Here is an 18,581-nt window from a genome sequence, read left to right as displayed (position 1 = left end):
ACTGATGAGTGGTTCAAAGCTGCCCTACCCACAATAAAACACACACTGAGTAAGAATTGTCTTGATGAGAAGCATTGTCTGATGCGCATCATGGCTCGGTCAAAAGAGCTGTCTGAAGACTTGTGATCAAGGATTGTTGATTTGTACAAAGCTGGGAAAGGATACAAAACCATCTCTTAAAGTCTGAATGTTCATCAAAGGACAGTCAGAAAAGTTGTCTACAAATGGAGAGAGTGTTTGGCACTGTTGCTTCTCTCCCAAGGAGTGGCCGTCCACCAAAGATGAGTTCGGCGCAGAATACTCAGAGAGGTAAAAAATAACCCTCAATGGCACAGTCCAGTATATCAACTATATGTAAAACTATGGCCAAGAATGCTGTTTATGGGAGGACTCCATGCAGGAAGCCACTGCTGTCTAAAAAAAAAAAAAAAAAAAACTGTTTAATGTTTGCAAAAAGGCACTTGGACACTCCACAGAAGTTTTGGCAAAATATTTTGTGGACTGATGAAACCAAAGTTGAATTGTTTGGGAGTAACACACAACGTCATGTGTGGAGGAAAAATGGAACAGCTCACCTACATCAACATCTCATCCCCACCGTGAAGCATGGCGGAGGGAGCATCATGACTTGGGGCTGTTTTGCTACCTCAGGGCCTGGATTTCTTGCACTCGTGAATGGAATTCAAAAGGATGTTTTGCAGAAAAACCTGTCTGTCAGACAGTTGCAGCTAAAAAGAGAATGGATGCTGCAACATAACATAACATAATCAACTTCAGAATGGTTTCAGAAGAACAAAATGCACGTTCTGGATTGGCCAAGTCAAAGTCCAGACTTGAGCCCCATTGAGATGCTGTGGTATGACTTAAAGACAGCGATTCATGCCAGACTTCCAGGGAATCTGACTGAACTACAGCAGTTTTGTAGAGAGGAATGGGCCAAGGGGGGGCACAAAATATTAAATGTGATGGTTCACTTACTTATTTTTCCCCTCTTCTGTCATTGTTTGCATGCTATCCCTCATTCCAATTTGAAAACCTACAAATGTTTGGGTGGTTTTAGTGAAAGCAGACCGTTTTTTTTCATCTGTGTGATTTTGACAAAGATCACATTTGATGATTTTATGCAGAAATGTAAGAAATTCCAAAAGGTTCAGATACTTTTTCATACCACTGTAGTGCTGCCGTCAACACTACTCGAAAGTGTGGTTTTCAACCTCTTTGCGGGTTTTTATATGGCCGCGATAGACCATGGAAAACTAGAGATATTATTGTTTTAATTTTGTTGGAGGAAATGTGTTTTTTCCACTAGATGGCACTCATGCTCTTTGGAGGGCTGATGTTTGATTTTTGAGGATTTTTCTTGTCGGAATTCGATGATTTGTTTGTATTCTTTTGGCCTAGTATGGCCTTGTAATATGTTATACTGCAATATAGTTCAAAAAGATGATGTGCTGATAAAAAACAAAAAACACACCTTTAAAAAAAAAAATCTGACGTAAGCAATTCTCAAGTACCTTTTTACTTTTATTTGAGTAAATTTCTGGATGGCTACTTTTGTAATATTATTTTGATGTAACGCTACTCTTACTGGAGTAAAATCTTTGGCTACTCTACCCACCTCCGGGCAACAGTCAATATGGAAGTCGCTGTCGTAAAATCTTTTTTAATGTGGAGAGGTGTTTAGAAGGTGCAAAATGCAGCAAAAGTGTTTTCAAGGTGGCATAACCAAGGAAAGAAACAGTAGTTAATAAGGTCAGAGTGATGGTTACGCTAGAAGTTGCAATTAAGGAAGGAATAGGGGTAATGAAGGTGGAAATAATCCAATTGCTGTATATTGAAGGCAGAAATGAATTGTGTTCATTATGTGGAAATGATGGCGGAAATAAAGGTATAGCTGGCCATGGATAATGCTATATAAGATGGAAGTCAACATCAGTTCAGTTCAGTTTAAGTTTATTGTCCCCTAAGAAGGGGAAACTTGTCTTACAGCAGGTAAGCATACAGATAACAGATAACACAACCACTCATACACATACAATAAAATAACACAGACTACAAATTTAAAATGCCATAGACAGTTTTGCATCTAAGTGCAAGAATTGTGCAAATTTAGCAACCGAATTGCACTGGGTAGGAAGGAGTTCTTTGTCCTATTTAACCTAAAACAAGGGACAGAAAAACATTGGAGCATGGACTTTACACAGAAACAAAGGTGAAGAAGAGATGTGTTTAAGGTGGAAGTCAAGCGGATGGGTGTTTTTGAGGCGCAAATATACACTTTTTTTTTTTTAATAAGAAAATGAAGAGATGGCTGTATAGTGAGGGTGGAAATGAAGGCGGTAAGATGTGTTTTAGGTCAAGAGAATAAAGTTGAGGAGAGCTATTTAAGGTTGTGGCAGTGGCTTTCATTCGGAGACCCCCAAATTTCAAAATGTGTGACCCAGCTCCAAATCTCAACTTTTTACCTTGTTACAAGCCCGAAACTCCTTTTAGCAGGTATCACTAAAAAAAACATTTTTTGTTTTGATTTGAAATCTTAAACGCGTGCTCTAGATTTTCATTTTCAGTATTTCTATTTTAAAATAATGACACATTTTTTCCCCACTTTGAATTGTTTGAATCGATTATTCATCATTAAAAATAGCGGGTAAATGCAACAGTAGCAAAAAAAGATGCAATTGAGCAATAGTTTAGGAGGTATGTAAATTTGAAAGCAAGAACATTTAATGTAATGATCAAATGGAGAACAGCAGGCTAAATAGGCGTCCGTCAACGTAGCATACTGTATGAACACTATTTTTGCTAAGCTATAAACTAAACAACGCAACATAACAATCACGTGACTGCCAGAGAGAAAAGAAATACTGTATGTATAGAAGTCGCAGGCCTAGTCAGACAATGAAAAAAAGTGCAACTTAAAGTCCAGAAAATACAATAAGTGACTCGGTCAGTAGTGTTCCATGCATTTTGACCCGCCCTGCTCTTGAATAATGTGCTTTTGTTCCTCTTTTTCTCCAACTGTCTCCAGTTACGTGGCATAAAAGGAGCTAGATTGGAAGCAGTTGTTGTGTTTTTTTTCTTCTCCCTCTCGCTTATCCTCCAGCAGGTCGTCTATCACTCATTTTGTCACACACGAAGAAGAATCATCTCAAATTTGACTCTCGCAGGTGGTGTGTTGAATCTCCTTTGCGTGTTTGTATGTGTCGTTTGAAGTCTGGCGGTTCCTCTCAGAAGCGGAATAAGAGGTAACATCTGGTTCGGTCGCAGCCACATTGATACATTTCTGCGTGTTTCTGAAAATAACACGGTCAATGAGAGGTTCCCCCTGAGTTCGGTCACACGTTGGCTGCGTACGCATCAAATCCTCTCTTCAGTTTTGTCACAAATAGTTCTGGTTCTTTTAGGGGAGGACTCCCTCACTGGAAGGGATCATTTTAGATCGCGCCAAGCTCCCCCCCCCCCCCCCCTTCCCTTTTGAAAAGTTTGCACTAAAGACAATAAAAGGATTCATAGAGGCCCGCAGAGAGTTGAAACATTAGAACTTTGGTTATAGAATTTGACTTATGTAAGTAATGCGACTCCACAGCGCGCACTTTTTCCTCCCTTTTCAAGCAAATATGTACACTGCATAAGAGGCCAAAAAAAACCCCAGTCAAAACTCTTTTGCAGGTTATTCAGGGGCATGTTGAATGGTGGCAGGTGTGTCTCACTTGTTTATTTTTTAGGTTTTCATTGTTAGCCTGCGTTTCACCCATTGAACTGACATTTAACTTTCAACTCGGTTAACTCCGTTCAAATAGAATTGAAATAGCGTCACGTTTTGAAGGTTTGAAAAATGCTTGCATTTTGCATCAAGTCTTTGGAAATGTTAGGCACACAATATACCTCAGCACCCTGTCTAAAATAGAAAGTATTACATCAATTTGCTTCACACGTGTTCTGAAGTTGCTTTCCCTTGATGTCGTGCGTGACATCGTCTCTCCCGAGCGTACAGTGCAATTGAGCCTGTGAGTGAGTAGTTTGGAGTTCAATGAAGCCAACAGTTTACAAATAGAGGAGTGTTTAAATGCATACATTTGCTGTGCTTTAGTACAATACTTTTATCACACGACCAGTTCCTGTCCCCCCGCCCCCCCCCGCAACCTCCGCACCTCTGCCAGTCGCCATTTAATCCGGCCGAGAACGACTTTGCTCGGCCTACTCGCCTGCCTCGCGATCGACTACCCTGATTACACAAGAAAAAACGGCCACGTATCCTATTATATATTACTTATCCTATATTGTGTTTCAAAGGTACTGGAAAATTGGTCTTCAAAGTCTTTAAAAAGTCCTTGAATTTGGCTATTAAAAATATATATACACTGCTGGCACCTCGGCGATTCTGACAAATAATGCTCAATTTCTCCCAGAAAATGATTGCAGTTACAAATGCTTTGGTAGTAATATATCTTCATTGATTTTGCTTGCAATGAAAAAAGCACAAAAGAGAATAGAAAAAAATATAATCATTATCATTTTACGCAAAAGTCCAAAAATGAGCTGGACAAAAGTATTAAGTTTTAATTAAAGTAGTAAGTTCAACGAAAGGTTGTGCGGATGGTGGATAAAGAACCTCGACTAACATCCAAGCAAGTTCGAGCTATCCCGCAGTTTCAGGATACAACAGTGCTAACCCGTACTATTCGTCGGCGTCTGAATGAAAATGGACTCGATGGTAGGATACCCAGGAAGACCCGGAGACATAAATAAGTCAGGCTGGAGTTTGCCAAAACTTACCTGAGAAAGGCAAAACGTTTTGGAAGCTAGTTCTCTGGTCAGATGAGACAAACGTCGAGTTTTTTGGGAATAGGCATTAGCATAGAGTTTAGAGGGGGGAAAAAATACAGGGCCTTCAAAGAAAAGAACACTGTCAAACATGGTGGAGGTTCCCTGATTTTAGTGTTGCTTTGCTACCTCTGGCACTGGACTGCTTAACCTTGTGCATGGCATTATAAAGTCTGAAGACTACCAACAAATTTTGCAGCGTAATGTAGAAAGCTGGGTCTCCCTCAGAGGTCATGGGTCTTTCAACAGGACAATGGCCCAAAAGCACTAGAAAATGGTTTGAGAGAAAGCACTGGAGACTTCTAAAGTGGCCAGACCTGAATCCCATAGAACACCCTTGGAGAGATCTGAAAATGGCACCCTTGGAGCCCTTGGACAAAGAAGACTGTTCTAAAATTCCAGCAGAGCATTTCAAGAAACTCATTGAAGGTTGTTGGCAGTTATTTTGTCTAAAGGTTGTGCTAGCAAGTATTAGGCTGAGGGTGCCAATGCTTATGTCCGGCCCATTTTTGGAGTTTTGCGTAAAATTTTCATGATTAAGAAATGTTTTCATTCTCTTTTGTGGTTTTTCAATGCAAGCAAAATAAATGAAGTTATTACTACCAAAGCATTTGTAATTGCAATCATTTTCTGGGAGAAATTCAGCATTATCGGACAGAATTGCAGGGGTGTCAATACTTTTGGCCAGCAGTGAATGAACCCTGGAGTCTTGTCTTCACACTTTTAAACCTTTGCAGAGCAGAGCAAAGCAGAATTTCCCTTATGTGGCGCTGCATATATTTGGATGTATTTCTTTTCGGATGACATCACTTTCGCCGGTTGCTCGCTGTTGTGCTTGTTGTCATCTGCAAGCAGTTTGTCCGGAGACAGACGTGGATCGCATGCTTCACAAAGCTGGGAACTCATGCAACATGTTGGCTTGCTGTTGGCTCTTTTTCTCTTCTTTTCTTCTTTTTCCTCAGCCCTCATTCCATATGATGGTGTCATGCACTCTCGCTAGTGTCTGCATGCCCTTATATGAGAGCGCTACTCGTGTTGAATGCACAAAAAAAAAAGCAATTGAACCCTCCGACAAGGCTGAGTGACGGTGATATTAAGTGTTATGTTTTTTTTTTTTTTAATTTCAATATGCTTGTTAGTTCTGGAATAAATTGGACTGACGCGTAGAGTATTTTACTTTATTGTGTTGTAACGGCGGTAACGTATTTATAAATATTAAATAAGAGAAGTGGAGGTTCAGCCAATCAAAATGTTTTTGAATTATTTTTTATCAGAATGAAATGAGGAAATGTTAACCCTTTAATGCCAGAAATATGAAGCAATCATCAGAGAATCCTAAAATTTGAAAAATAAGGTCCTAATGAAACCTGTTTTTCAAATTTGTAAAAAGAAAAGTCAAAATGAATATGTGTAATAAGCGCTCAGATATCTATAACCCTTGCTAAATCCTGTTTGTTTTTTTCATGGAACCTGCAGATGCATGTGTTGACTTGCATCCATTATTTTTTTTCATAAAGAAATGTCAAAATTCTAAATTATTCTCAAAAATCATGAAATTTTAGGTGTATCAAATGTGATACATTTGGCAATATAGGGTTTAAAAAAAAAAAAAAAAAAAAAAAAAGGTAATACAATTCAGTAATTATCAACACTTTTCTACTCCGGTCCTGTAGGTGGCAGCAATATTTTATTGTAAACCTTTTTCTGTTACTTTAAAATGGGGAATGACAAACGAATGATAAAAATTGAATGAAGTCATGATAATAAAGTCAAAAAGAAAAACAAATCACAATACTCATTAATAATGTAATTAGTTATTGAAACAAAAATGCATTAGGAAACATCTCAATGACATTTGTAAATGATCAAACAATAATTAAAAACAATGAATAAATGTCAAACGAACCATACATTATAGTGGAAGTGCTAATGCTTGTGTATAAGCAGTTTTTTTCTTCTTTTTACAAAATAAAACGGGAAACAAACATGAACTCGAAATAATGCAGTCATATCAATAAATACCACGTATCACGTTTCAAATAATAGTAGTAGTCGTTTTTGTATACAGAGGCTTTCATATCTCCAACTACCACTGTACTCTGTTTAGCCTCCAGTGGCAATCTCCAGTACTGCAGGGTATTAAATCCTTCTACGATTCACTTAAAAAATAGGAGCGCTTTCCCTTTGGCTAGCAATAACTGATCATATTTTGATTGCGATAGACGTAGACTCTATTTTGACGGACCGCCCTCCCATTCAAATAGGATTGGACATCTGCCGCCATAGCATATGGGTTAATTAGATAAACTCTAACAAAATTGTCCATTTTGTTTCGATCCAGACGTCCTGGAACCGGGACCACGACGACACGGCGTCCACGCGTTCGGGGGGCACGCCGGGCCCGTCCAGCGGCGGCCACACGTCGCACAGCGGCGACAACAGCAGCGAGCAAGGTAAAAGCAGGCGGCGCTTTGTTGCGTATCGCGCCGGCATCGTTGCGTCATTCGCACAGAGGACGCGCGGCCCGTCTGGCGGGCGGCTCGCAAAAGTTGCCGCTCAGAAATTTCTTCAGTGGTTGCTCGGGTGTACCCGATGAAATGGCCAGTTGACAGTGCGCCACTAAAAAAACAGCTAATTCATATATTATTAAAGGCCAGGCAGCAGAGTTGGCCAGTGGCGGGGAGTAGACGCCGCTGCCACCAAAGCAATGGCTTCTGCTTGGGTGAGTGGACATTTTGCGTGTTGTCATTCCTGGTTGCAGATATGTTTGGTTAAACACTTGGCTTGGCTTAGACGCATTCAGTGCAGAGATAGACGTTTGGACGTCTAACGCTGTCAATGTCATTCAGTGACTTATTATATGTACCGTAGTTTCCAGTCTGACTTTTTTCACAGTTTGGCTGACTAATACACAAGCATACATACACATTCAAACGAACACCGGTGGTTTGACTGACTCGGTAGATGCTTGGCGTTAAAGAAGGCGGAGCTAGCAGAGGGTGAAACAGCGTTTACATATGAGAGAGCCATGCAGACTGCGCATGCCAAAATGATATCTAGTCCACGGCACGGCGCTACCTTTATCTGTGGGTGGTACAGCCTGTTTGATTTGAATGATTTGTCTACTTGACGAATGAGGAGGAGCTCGACTTGGCTTTAACCCCCCTTTTTTCGCGTTCCATGCCATCGTGTTTTATAATTATGACGTACGGGGAGTTCACAAGCATGTTGTGGGCCACTGTCCAAATATTTTTGGACATCTGGCGCGCCTCTTTTCAATTATGGAATTCAAGTATATTCCTATACATCCTGCACACACTTTGCAGCTTGTAATCATACACTTAGCTATATTTGCTGTGTTTTCATGCTAAACGGTTGTGGTTGCGCGGCATGAGACGTTCAGGCTCCCTAGTGCGTTACATGACTTGAAAAGCCCAAGGAAGATACAGTACTTTTTTTTTCTTTTTTTTAAAAATGAAAATAAAGGCAGCATTTGTACTTCTTACCAGATCACACATTACATTTAAAAACGACATTTTTTTAATGATTCATTTTAAGTAAATTGGCTTCAGTAAACTATTGTATATACTTTATAATACGATAAGATTACACAGTATATTGTCGTATTATTTTTACATTGATGAAAATGGCTCATATCTGTATTTAAGTGCTTGTATTAAAAACTATACAGTGATACCTCTACATACGAAGTTGATTTGTTCCAGGACCTTGTTTGTAAGTCGAAATGGTCTAGCAGGTAATGCATTAATAATTCCATGAATTGGTTCCACTGCCTGAAAACCGACACTAAATCCTTAATAAATACTGCTGGTACTATTGCAAATATCAATTACAAAGAGTAAAACAAATAAATTATGAATAAAAAGCATAATATTAATATAAAAATAGCAATAATAATCTGTGTTGTTTAGACTATAACGTTAGACTATAACAGCGGTATTTTTTTCAGTTGTTAGTAATCTAATTAATGACTTTTTTCATCTTTGCAACGCCGTTTGTGTATTTAGTGTACATGTTGTTATCTTTTTTAAGTATATTTTTTAAAAGACAAACATTTTCATATCAACTTTAAGTATTGCATTTTTAAATGTCATTTTAGATAAAGACATTAACAACAATATCATATGTTTTTTTTTTTAACCTTTTCACCTGCATTTAATCATGAACACGTTACTACAAGAGAAAGACAACATGCAATAACATGATTACTACTTCCTTAATTGGATTGCAGGCTGTTAACATGTGCCTAGCGACGTGCATTGTCTTCTCGGGGTTCATGTTGCATTTGTTATCGGGACACGGGGCGGTGTGCGTTACACGCGTACAGGCGCACGGCATGAAGAAAAGAGTAAGTACCGGAGGCCACGTTGGACGCGTTTCAGTATTTATGTGGGTTAAGAGCGCTCGCTCGCTCGCCGACTGCCGCAGCGCTCTCATATTTGCTTCTGTCAGTCACCCTGTAATCCTGCTAAGATGGTTATTTATCTGTTTGTGGCATCCCGGCACGCTTTCATCTCCCACCTACTCGCCAGCGTCTCACTCGGGTTCACCGCCGATTGTTTGGCTTCCCACTCGTTCGCCTTTTGTTTCTCTTCACCTCACAACTTTCTCCCTCCTCCTCTTCACATTTGCTTCATATCTCCTCCTTCCTCTTGCTGCTGCTGCTGTTGTTGTTTCTCTTCCTTCCACTCTTCCGCTTCTGATTGCGTTCTGCCTGACCTTTTCCCTCTCCCACCTTTGCGGACCCCTCCCCCTTCACTCTCTTTTACGCCGGGGGAAGATGTCGGCCGCCGGAGCGCTTCCAGCCTTTTTTTTTTTTTTTCTTTCTCCCTGAACGCCTCACTGGACACCGGTGGAAACGTCATCCACCTCTCTTGTGTGAGGTTACATCGCCAGAATGACAGAAATAATAACTGTAGGATTGTGCTCCGTAGTGTCCTCTTAACCGTAGTAGCCCGCTCACGATGGTATCATTAAATGATATGTAGCTAGGAAGTGAATACATTTATTGACACTTCTGTATCATACGCCGCAGTCTGAAGTTTGCTGTAGTTCCCTGGTTTCTTGCTGCAGTCACTTTCCTCTTGAGTATAAAGTCAGAAAACACAGCTAAAAATGAGATGGACTGCGCTCCACAGTCTCGGAATTAGTCCTGTTTCTTGGTGCGCTCTGTCTCTTTTTGATTGGACCGTGTCAACATAGGAAAATAAATGTTAGCTTCCATGCCGTGTATATATTCATCCGTTCATCCTCGCAGGGGTCGCTTCGAGAGGTGGGAATCTTTGGGCACCTAACGATTCGATTACGATTCAGAAGCTCCGATTCGATTATGAATTGATTATTGATTTTACCCCGCACCCCACGCTTTTAATGTGTTGTACATTAGTTCCAAAATTGTTCAAAAATCCTCTCAGGCTAAATCAAACTAATATTTCATTATCAAGTTAACTGTTTAAAACAGTAAATAAAATACTCAAGTCCCCATTCTGTATCAGCAGCTTTAAACTACATTCAATTCATTTTATGATGTGACTCCGCCGTTAAAGTTGTTAAAATTGCTATCGTTATTCCATCATTTCCCTTCTGTCTACTTTCGACATGTCTAAGTTTTAAAACTGTTTCTTCATTTAAAGATAGATTCAAGTCAAAAATTGGCCGATTTGGGAGTATTTTAGATAAAACGTTATTTAGCTTCGCTACAACAGAGCCTTTTGGAGAAGTCTACTGCTTTAAGATGGCGGCTATTTACAACGTGGCAACGACTAAACGGCAAGTCTGTCATTTTGCATCTAGTTCTAAATATATGTGATATCTATTATAGCGATACGTATCCGTATGCTTTTAGCGACTAGCAACTGGGCATTGTTTGAAGCAGCTGTCAGCCGCAGTCAGGTATTATTGTTTTTTTTTTCATCTAGCCTCATGAGTTGTACATGATATTTACTCTCGGTCCGTTCCTCTGAAGACCGCGCTGACTGTGTTTTAGTTCTGCTTTACCTGGTATAATTCAATCATCGGAATTTGGATGTTTGTGAATCGTTCTCAAATCTTTCACGGCCGAATGGCGAATAATCTAAGAATCGGAAATTTCGCACGCCTCTAGGGCTGCTGGAGTCCATCCCAGCTAACTATGGACAGGAGGCGGAGTACACGCTGAATTGCTTGCCAGGCAATCATTGAGACAAACAACCATTTACACACACACACTTATACAAATTGAAGCGTTCCGTCAGCCTGCCTTGCCTGTTTTTGGGATGTGAGCGGAAAGCGGACAAAACGCACGCAGGCACAGGGAGTACATGCAAACTCCACAGATAAAGGTCAAAGCCCGGGATTGAACCCTTGCATTTAGAACTGTGGAGCAGACGTGCTAACCGCTCCTTCCCTGTGCCATAAAGATATATTCAATCTCTATTCATACATATATACATTCAGGGTGTACCCTGCCTACTGCCCATAGGCTCCAGCACCCCCGCGACCCTTGTGCATATAATGAATGAATGACTTAAATGTCAAAGTTGGTTCATCAATTTTTAATTCTTGAAATTTTGACACCATAATGACTACCTGTATTTTGGAGGAGGGGCACAAAGTGACAGTGACGGCCAAAATACTGTCCATTTATTTCAACAGAATCTTCATGATTTTGAAACAGCTGGTTGAGCCTCCCAAAAAGTCCATTCATGGGGTGCTCCAGTCTGAACAAGAAGGCCTAACTGAACTCCAAAGCGTCACTATGGCATCTATCTTCAGTGTCACACACACACTCGCTCGCACACTTGAGTGTAAGAGCAAGCCTCACAGGGAGCCGTTTGCCTTGGCCCGCCCTGCGCTCTCCTCTTTTACAAACGCTCTGGGTAATTGGTGATACATATCTAATACGACCAGTCATCGCCTCGCTCCCTGGATGCTTCTGACAGGCCGAAGAGGAACGAGGAAGGGAAGAAGGAAAGCTGCGCGGCGTTCCAAAAAACAGAGCAAACACTCGGCAGTGTGTTTCCCCCTCACGCCGAGCAAAAAGGAGCACTTTATCCACTCGGCGTGGCCGCAAACATGATCCCGTTGCAGCATTCTATCATCAGAGTGTAAAAAAAAAAGGCTTGACACAGCATCTGTGCTGTAAAAAGACAAAAATCCAAGTGAATTTTTCTTCATATCATCCGGCCGATCTCAATTCCTTTCACATTTTTTAAATCTGCAATGAAAGCAAGAAACTACTTAACTTTAATTTGATCAAAATAAGATACTACCAATTTCAATGTTGTGTTAGCAGTGAACATACACACCCACATGAAGGAATCTGCCGTAATCCGCCGGACCCGCGCTGGCGCAGCTACAATGACCCGGGCCGGCGAGACATGACAATCCGGCCGGAAGACCAAACTCCGCGCGTTCACCTTAGTCATAACTAGAGGCGTGCGAAATTTCCGATTCTTAGACTATTGGCGATTCGGCCGCGGAAGATTCCAGAACGATTAACAAACATCCAAATTCCGATGATTGAATTATACCGGGTAAAGTAGAACTAAAACACAGTCAGCGCGGTCTTCGGGACGTTGTCAGGGCAACGATGGTTGTGGATTTTGCCACCTCGGCGTCAAATGGGGTTCTTGTCAGTCGTGTTATCAGTTGGATATCGGGCGTTAGGTTTTCCTTGTGTTGGAACAGGGCGTCCCGCCATTTGTTCTGTACTGTCCGGAAGAACTGTTTGCGTGAGTTGGCGCGTCAATCTTGCTCAGTCAGTTGCATGACGCACGTGCTGGGCTTCAATGATAAGAAGGCGTCATTTCTTATGCCCTATATTCTACTTGTTTTCCTTAAACTATGGTATAACATTGCATTTTTGTTGTTGTTTTTTTTATATTAGGTGTGTAATTCAAACAGTAAATATGAGAAACGATACTATTCCCTGATTCATTATGTTAAGTGTGTAAGAGTAACGAAAACCTTTAGACGGTGCCTACGAGAAAAGGTACTATCTCTTTCTCACATCAGATTTATTTTTATAATGCCCAAAATAAAACAAAAAGTGCAAATACCGGTAGTTCCATAACTTCAAAGCATCTCTTGTAATAGTGCAATGACTTCAGCCTTGGGCTACAGCAAAATTAATTTCCAGATTTGAAAATAGAAAAGAAACCCTAACACTCCAAAAAGTGTTATTAATACTTTATTTGATAGTACATGTTCTGTGACTTTTTGTCTTCTTTTCCTCCTAATGTTCGTTGTTATTTTAGGCGCATCACCTCTACCGCCCCCTTGAGTGGAGGACTAACTCCGACATCGATTTTTTTTTCTTTTACTCAAACGTATTCGCCCTCTGACTGCGTGCACCGAACCGTGATGCCTGTACCGTGACTGTACGGGACGAATCCAAATAATGTTACTCTTAGGCTGCGTTTGGATTGCAGACATATCTGATTCCAATTAGAAATCAATCTTAAAATTCTTCTGGATCTACCATCTCTCAGGCTGAGATGCAACTAAGCTGTAGATAATATCACAACAACAACAGTGTGTCCCAACTTTTGCTAGGTAGTGTGCATGTAAACAAAGAAAGACGGAGCACTTTATTCCCTCTGCCCTCTCTTACGCGATGTTAGCTTTGACGAGCGCCCGCCCCCGGCCGCTAAACAAAGGGGGCCCCTTTGGCAGCGGCTGGCTGGCAAACAGCTGGGCTAATAGAGAGGGACTAATTAACGCCATCGCCGCTGCCGGCAAGGAGGGGGAAAAGAAGGAGGCTCTTCGGAGACGTTCCCTTTTAATGACATGTGCCAAATGTGTTTTTTGTTTTTTTGGTGCGTAGGAATTCGGTCTAGAAAGAAGTAGGGAGGGGGAAAAAATGGCACGAGTAGGCTTGCGGTCAAGGCATAAACACCCGAGCTGGGAATGTGGCGCGGGAGCCGCACACACACAAAAAAAACGTGGTACTCCTAATTGCTCACAGCGAGACGGCGGCGATGCCGTGTGTAAAAATCCTCGTTAAAGCCGGGATTTGATAGAAAGTCACATTTGCGGGGTTGCGCTTACTCACGCCGCGGTTTGACCGCTTCAAAGATGGGAAAAGCATTGAAGTGAATGCAGAGTTCCCAAGCGACACAACGAGCGCGCTCCTATTGGCTGCCATTGACGGCGATAGACGCGTTATCCATTTTGATGGCGTGCTGGCACTGATCGTTGCCACTGTAATAGTTCACGATCATTCCTCCTTAATTTGAACTGAATGAGGAAAAGCGGCATGGAAAATGAATGAATGAATGATTTTTTTCCATTTAGGCAATGCGAAAATAAAGGCAATTTTTGTCATTCAAATGTATTTGTTCAATTCAAAGATACATTTCAAAAGTACAGTAACAAGCTAGTCGCCCAAATTTTAGGCATTGTGAGCTGATCATTCACTGCCAGTTGGAAACAGATTGGCTGGATAGATTAGCCCTGTCCAAGTTAAAGCTTTAAAACCCTCATCAAAACTTCCCAGCTTTGGCCTCCCATCGATCCGCCCGGGCTATTTCGGATCCATAGCCTCTGACCTCCGCCAAGGTCGGATCCGCCTCGTCCAATGGCGCGGCCTCTCGAAAGCGGCCAATTAATGGGCGCCGTTGTCCAGTAGACCGGAAGAGAGAACTGAGAGCCTCTCTTTCTCTCCGTGGGCTCCCCGCTCTCTCCTCCCTTTTGGAATCCAAGCGCGCGTGTGAAATTAGCTTCACGTTAACAGACAGTCAGTGTAGAAAGAACACAGGGATAGGTCTCGCTTGGCCCGCACTCAAGCGTAGCTTTGGCTGACTTCCGTGCTTCCAATGCAAACACTGTTGCACTTATGGAAGTAACGGGAGATTTTCAGACAAAAATAAGCCATGACAACGTCTAAATTTGCTCTGGACTCATTGCTACCCTCCGCCAAGGAAGTTATGTCATCACAAAATGGTTCATTCCAAATAAAACAATGTAAGTAAAGTAAGTTTGTGTGTGTGTGTGTGTGTGTGTGTGTGTCTTTATAAAAACGTCCAACGATACTACTACAAGACGCACACCCTTTTTTGTTGGGATCACCTGAGGTAACAGTTAAAGTCAGGTGGCATTTTTTTTGTTTGAAAATCAAAATAAGATACTCCCATTTTCAATGTTGGATTAGCAGTGAACATACACTCCCGTGTCAGACATATTGGCTAAAATCATATAAAAAGTGCAAATATCACAAAACACATAATTATAGTAAGTATTTAGTATTCATGAATATAGAAATAATGACATCATTTAGGTTAGTAATCTTCTTTGCATTCAAAATGGACTACATTCAGCCTGTATTTTTATGTACCGTATTTTCCCGACTATAAGTTGCACTTTTTAAATAGTTTCTGGTGTTTGGTTGTGTTTAATAGTGGGTCTGCGACTTACTCGAGTGTGACAAATATGTTTTGTTGGTTTTTTTCTTTTTTTTTTATCTTGTGTTTTTTAGGCCATAGTTATCAAAAAACGGTTCATATGTTACGTTAGCAGAGGCATATTTAGCCCGTTATTCTCCATTTTACAATTACATTATGACTTAAAACTACAATGTTTGTTCTTGGTTTTTGATCCAAAAGAAAAAAAAAAAACGTAATTTATACTCAAAATGTGACATATATATATGGCGGAAAACACTCAGGTGACTTGGAGTTCCGCTGTGAGACCCCCAATTTGGGAAAATTTGAAAATTGTGTGAAATACATGTGTGATACATCATTGGAAAGATTAAAATCTCAATTTTCTGGGGGGACGAAAAATTTTGAACAGGAGGGCATTTAATTAAAAAAAAATATATTTTTTTAAATTATACAGCAAAACCCTATCTGGAGGTAAGAGCATGAAAGAGCACAATTAAAGACGCCGTGATTTTAACGAGATATTATCGCGTACTTATCTTGTTTCAATCCAAACACTCCATGTATCACCGAGTGTCAAGACACAGCTGTGAATGGCTGCAGCTGGATTTTATGGGTGAAACATGGTCATATAACAAGGGTCGCAATGCAGAAATCGCAGACATCAAGGAGTGTTTGAGATTTTCTTTTTCATATATTTACCCTTTAAAAACATTTTTTTTTTTTCAATTTTTCTTTGTTTAGATCGATTATTTTGTCATCTGACATATCGGGGAAAATGTGACAGTAACAAAAAAAATACAATTAAGTGATAGTTATGAGGTAGATATCCATGACTTACTTACAGACACCATTTTTATCATTGTGACATAATTACCTGGTCCTTCCTTTGGAAAGATCAGGTATATGTTATTCTGTTTTTTTTTTTTTGAATGGGAATCCTTCGGCGCGCCGCGCAGCCCGAACCGCTTGACCGATCGGCACCGTTCAAGTATCGACATGTCCGGAATTTTCGCGCGACGCAGGCTTTTTTTCAAACGGCCCCGAAAAATTTTCCGTTCGCCCGTAAACGGCAATTTTCTGGGAAAAAAAAAAAAAAAAAGCAATTTTCAAAATGTATCTAGTTTGTTTAAAAGTTTCAAATATGCTGTGAATCATTTTTTTTTAAGTTGTCTGTTTTTTTAAACAATATATTAGACATCTATTAATGATTCTAAGCTAAAAATGACAGACATTTTGAATAATAAATATAAGTACTTACCTTTATGGCTGGGTTGAAACAAAAAATGGTTGCGCGATGTCTGTAAACGGAGGTTTGCAGGGTAAAACGGACAAATTAAAAATAGTTCGGGGGCTTCTGCTATGGCAGCATATAGATCTATCAAACACAACAGTTCTTGTGGCTTAAAATACAGCAGTTAATTTTAAAGTGGGGTGCAAGAGCAGAAACTGTTTTTTCAGTCTTGTCTGTGTCTTCTGCCATATGTTTTTTTCCCTCTTCATTATGTATTCTTTGGCTGGTGCGATTTATACTCGGGTGCGACTTTTATATTCTCAAAAAATACCTGGTATTTAGGTTTTAGAAGTAAATGAATACTGTATCTTTATTTCTTGAATCAAATAAAATTGCAAAACCATTTTTTAATATGTGTTAAACAAAAATGATCAAAGTAACTGGCAAAAAAAAAAAAAAATGAATGAAATGATGTTCAACTACTTGTACGGATTGCTTTTAGCTGCCTGTTTGTCAAGATCAGCTCGCAATTTTGAGACACTTGCCATGAATGTTGTGACGCATGTAAAGTTTCTCAAACACAAATGTTTGAAAAGCTCTGTCACTGCTCGTGAGAAAATGTACATGCACTGTATGCACCTATTGGATTGTTTGGCCTTGGCGTAGGTCTCTGCAATATTAACAGTAATTTGATGTCCGGTTATGTTAATATTGTCTTTAAACACGGGCAGATAAAGGCAAAAAGGACAAGCGTGTTTGCGAAGACTTTTGAGGAAGCTGCCGTCACATTGTTTAGCGCCTGGCAAATGCCGTTTATGAGCTCACCTGTGGCCGAAAACCACTTTATAACTTCTCTGTCAACGCCGGAAAACGATAAACGCCATTACATTTTTCATTTGCCGAGCAGAGCGATAACGTGACCCGCGAGGTGGAACTGTGGGAACGAGAGGACAACGTGCGCCTAACGATTTGTCCGGCGAACGTCTATGGATGTCAAACAACTCTCTGATGAATTTTTACATGACGGCGTGGTTGTAAAAGCGAGATGGGGAAGAGGAAACGCAGAGCAGCGGAGTTAGAGTCTCACGCGGGGGGCGAACGGCGACGTGAAAATGATAAGCTGCAGATTTTCTCCTTTGCGGAGCGGCACATTTGACGGATGAGCGGCATTCGTGCTGTTTGTATCAGAAGCACCGAAGCGGGCCTACTTTCAATTGATCGGAACCGCTCCGTTCCGCATTGATTCTAGCCGAGTCACCAAATTATTAGAAACGGCTGCGCTATCTTATTTTTAGGTGTTTGCTTAAATATGTCAGAAACGGCAGCGCGTCGGCCACAAAATTCTGCGATCCCGGGCTCAGAGTTCGCGTGTTCTTCCCGCGACTTTTCTCCCGGCTCAGCGGTGGACTAGTCGTTCCCCAATCCAGAGGTTGTGAGTTTGATTCTCCACCCAGGTGACCTAAAGCAAGATCCTGAACCCCAACTTGCTCTTGGTGCAGCATTATCAGTGGGTGAAAAATAGTGTCAAAGTGCCTTCAAGGCACCATGCAAGTGGAATTCTCCCACATCCCGAAAACATGCATGATATTCTGATTTAAAAAGCCCCCAAAGGTGTGATCGTGAGTAGTGCTATGACTTCATCATACATATTTGAATGTGAAGAAATGTCTTTTCCTTCAATTCCGCAAAATCCTCTCTCTCCCTCTCCATCAGTGTTGTGCTCCCACTATATGTACCTAATGAAGTGGCCGGTTTTCAATTCATTTAAGCGGAGGGCTTCAACGAACGGAGGTTGTATTCGATTTAGGCGAGTTTGGCGGCATTCGGGGATTGCTCAGTATAGAGCGTATCTTTAGCTCCCTCCCATGTGGTAATTGTGGACCCGCTAATGATGTATGCGCATTCTCGCTCGTTTGTTTACAGGAAGCGCCTTTCTTTAATTTGAGAGTGTATATCTAATTGCTGGTGTTTTGCTCAAAGATACTATTTACACACGGCAGCAAAGCCCATTGTGGAATTTGACGTGTCGCGCGCGCGAAGACTCAATTCTTTGATTTCATCTTCAGCGGACGCGGCAACCTTAATTAGTGGGCGTCTTTATCTGAGCGAAGCTTTTGATTGGCCAAACATAATCAATGCGG

General features: G+C 40.9%; 1 protein-coding gene across 3 annotated transcripts in view; it reads left to right on the top strand.

Moving 5' to 3' along the window:
• The window catches only part of LOC130923319 (homeobox protein Meis1), a 166,035-nt gene that overhangs the window by 27,688 nt on the left and 119,766 nt on the right, over window positions 1–18,581 (top strand). For all 3 annotated transcript variants that reach the window (XM_057848950.1, XM_057848949.1, XM_057848948.1), the window contains exon 7: window positions 7,166–7,277. In XM_057848950.1, the coding sequence (XP_057704933.1) occupies window positions 7,166–7,277 (112 nt within the window). The remainder of the gene's footprint in view (window positions 1–7,165; window positions 7,278–18,581) is intronic.

Source organism: Corythoichthys intestinalis, chromosome 10, assembly GCF_030265065.1.
Source record: "Corythoichthys intestinalis isolate RoL2023-P3 chromosome 10, ASM3026506v1, whole genome shotgun sequence".
Taxonomy (NCBI): Eukaryota; Metazoa; Chordata; class Actinopteri; order Syngnathiformes; family Syngnathidae; genus Corythoichthys; species Corythoichthys intestinalis.
This window is presented reverse-complemented; position numbering and strand designations above follow the sequence as displayed.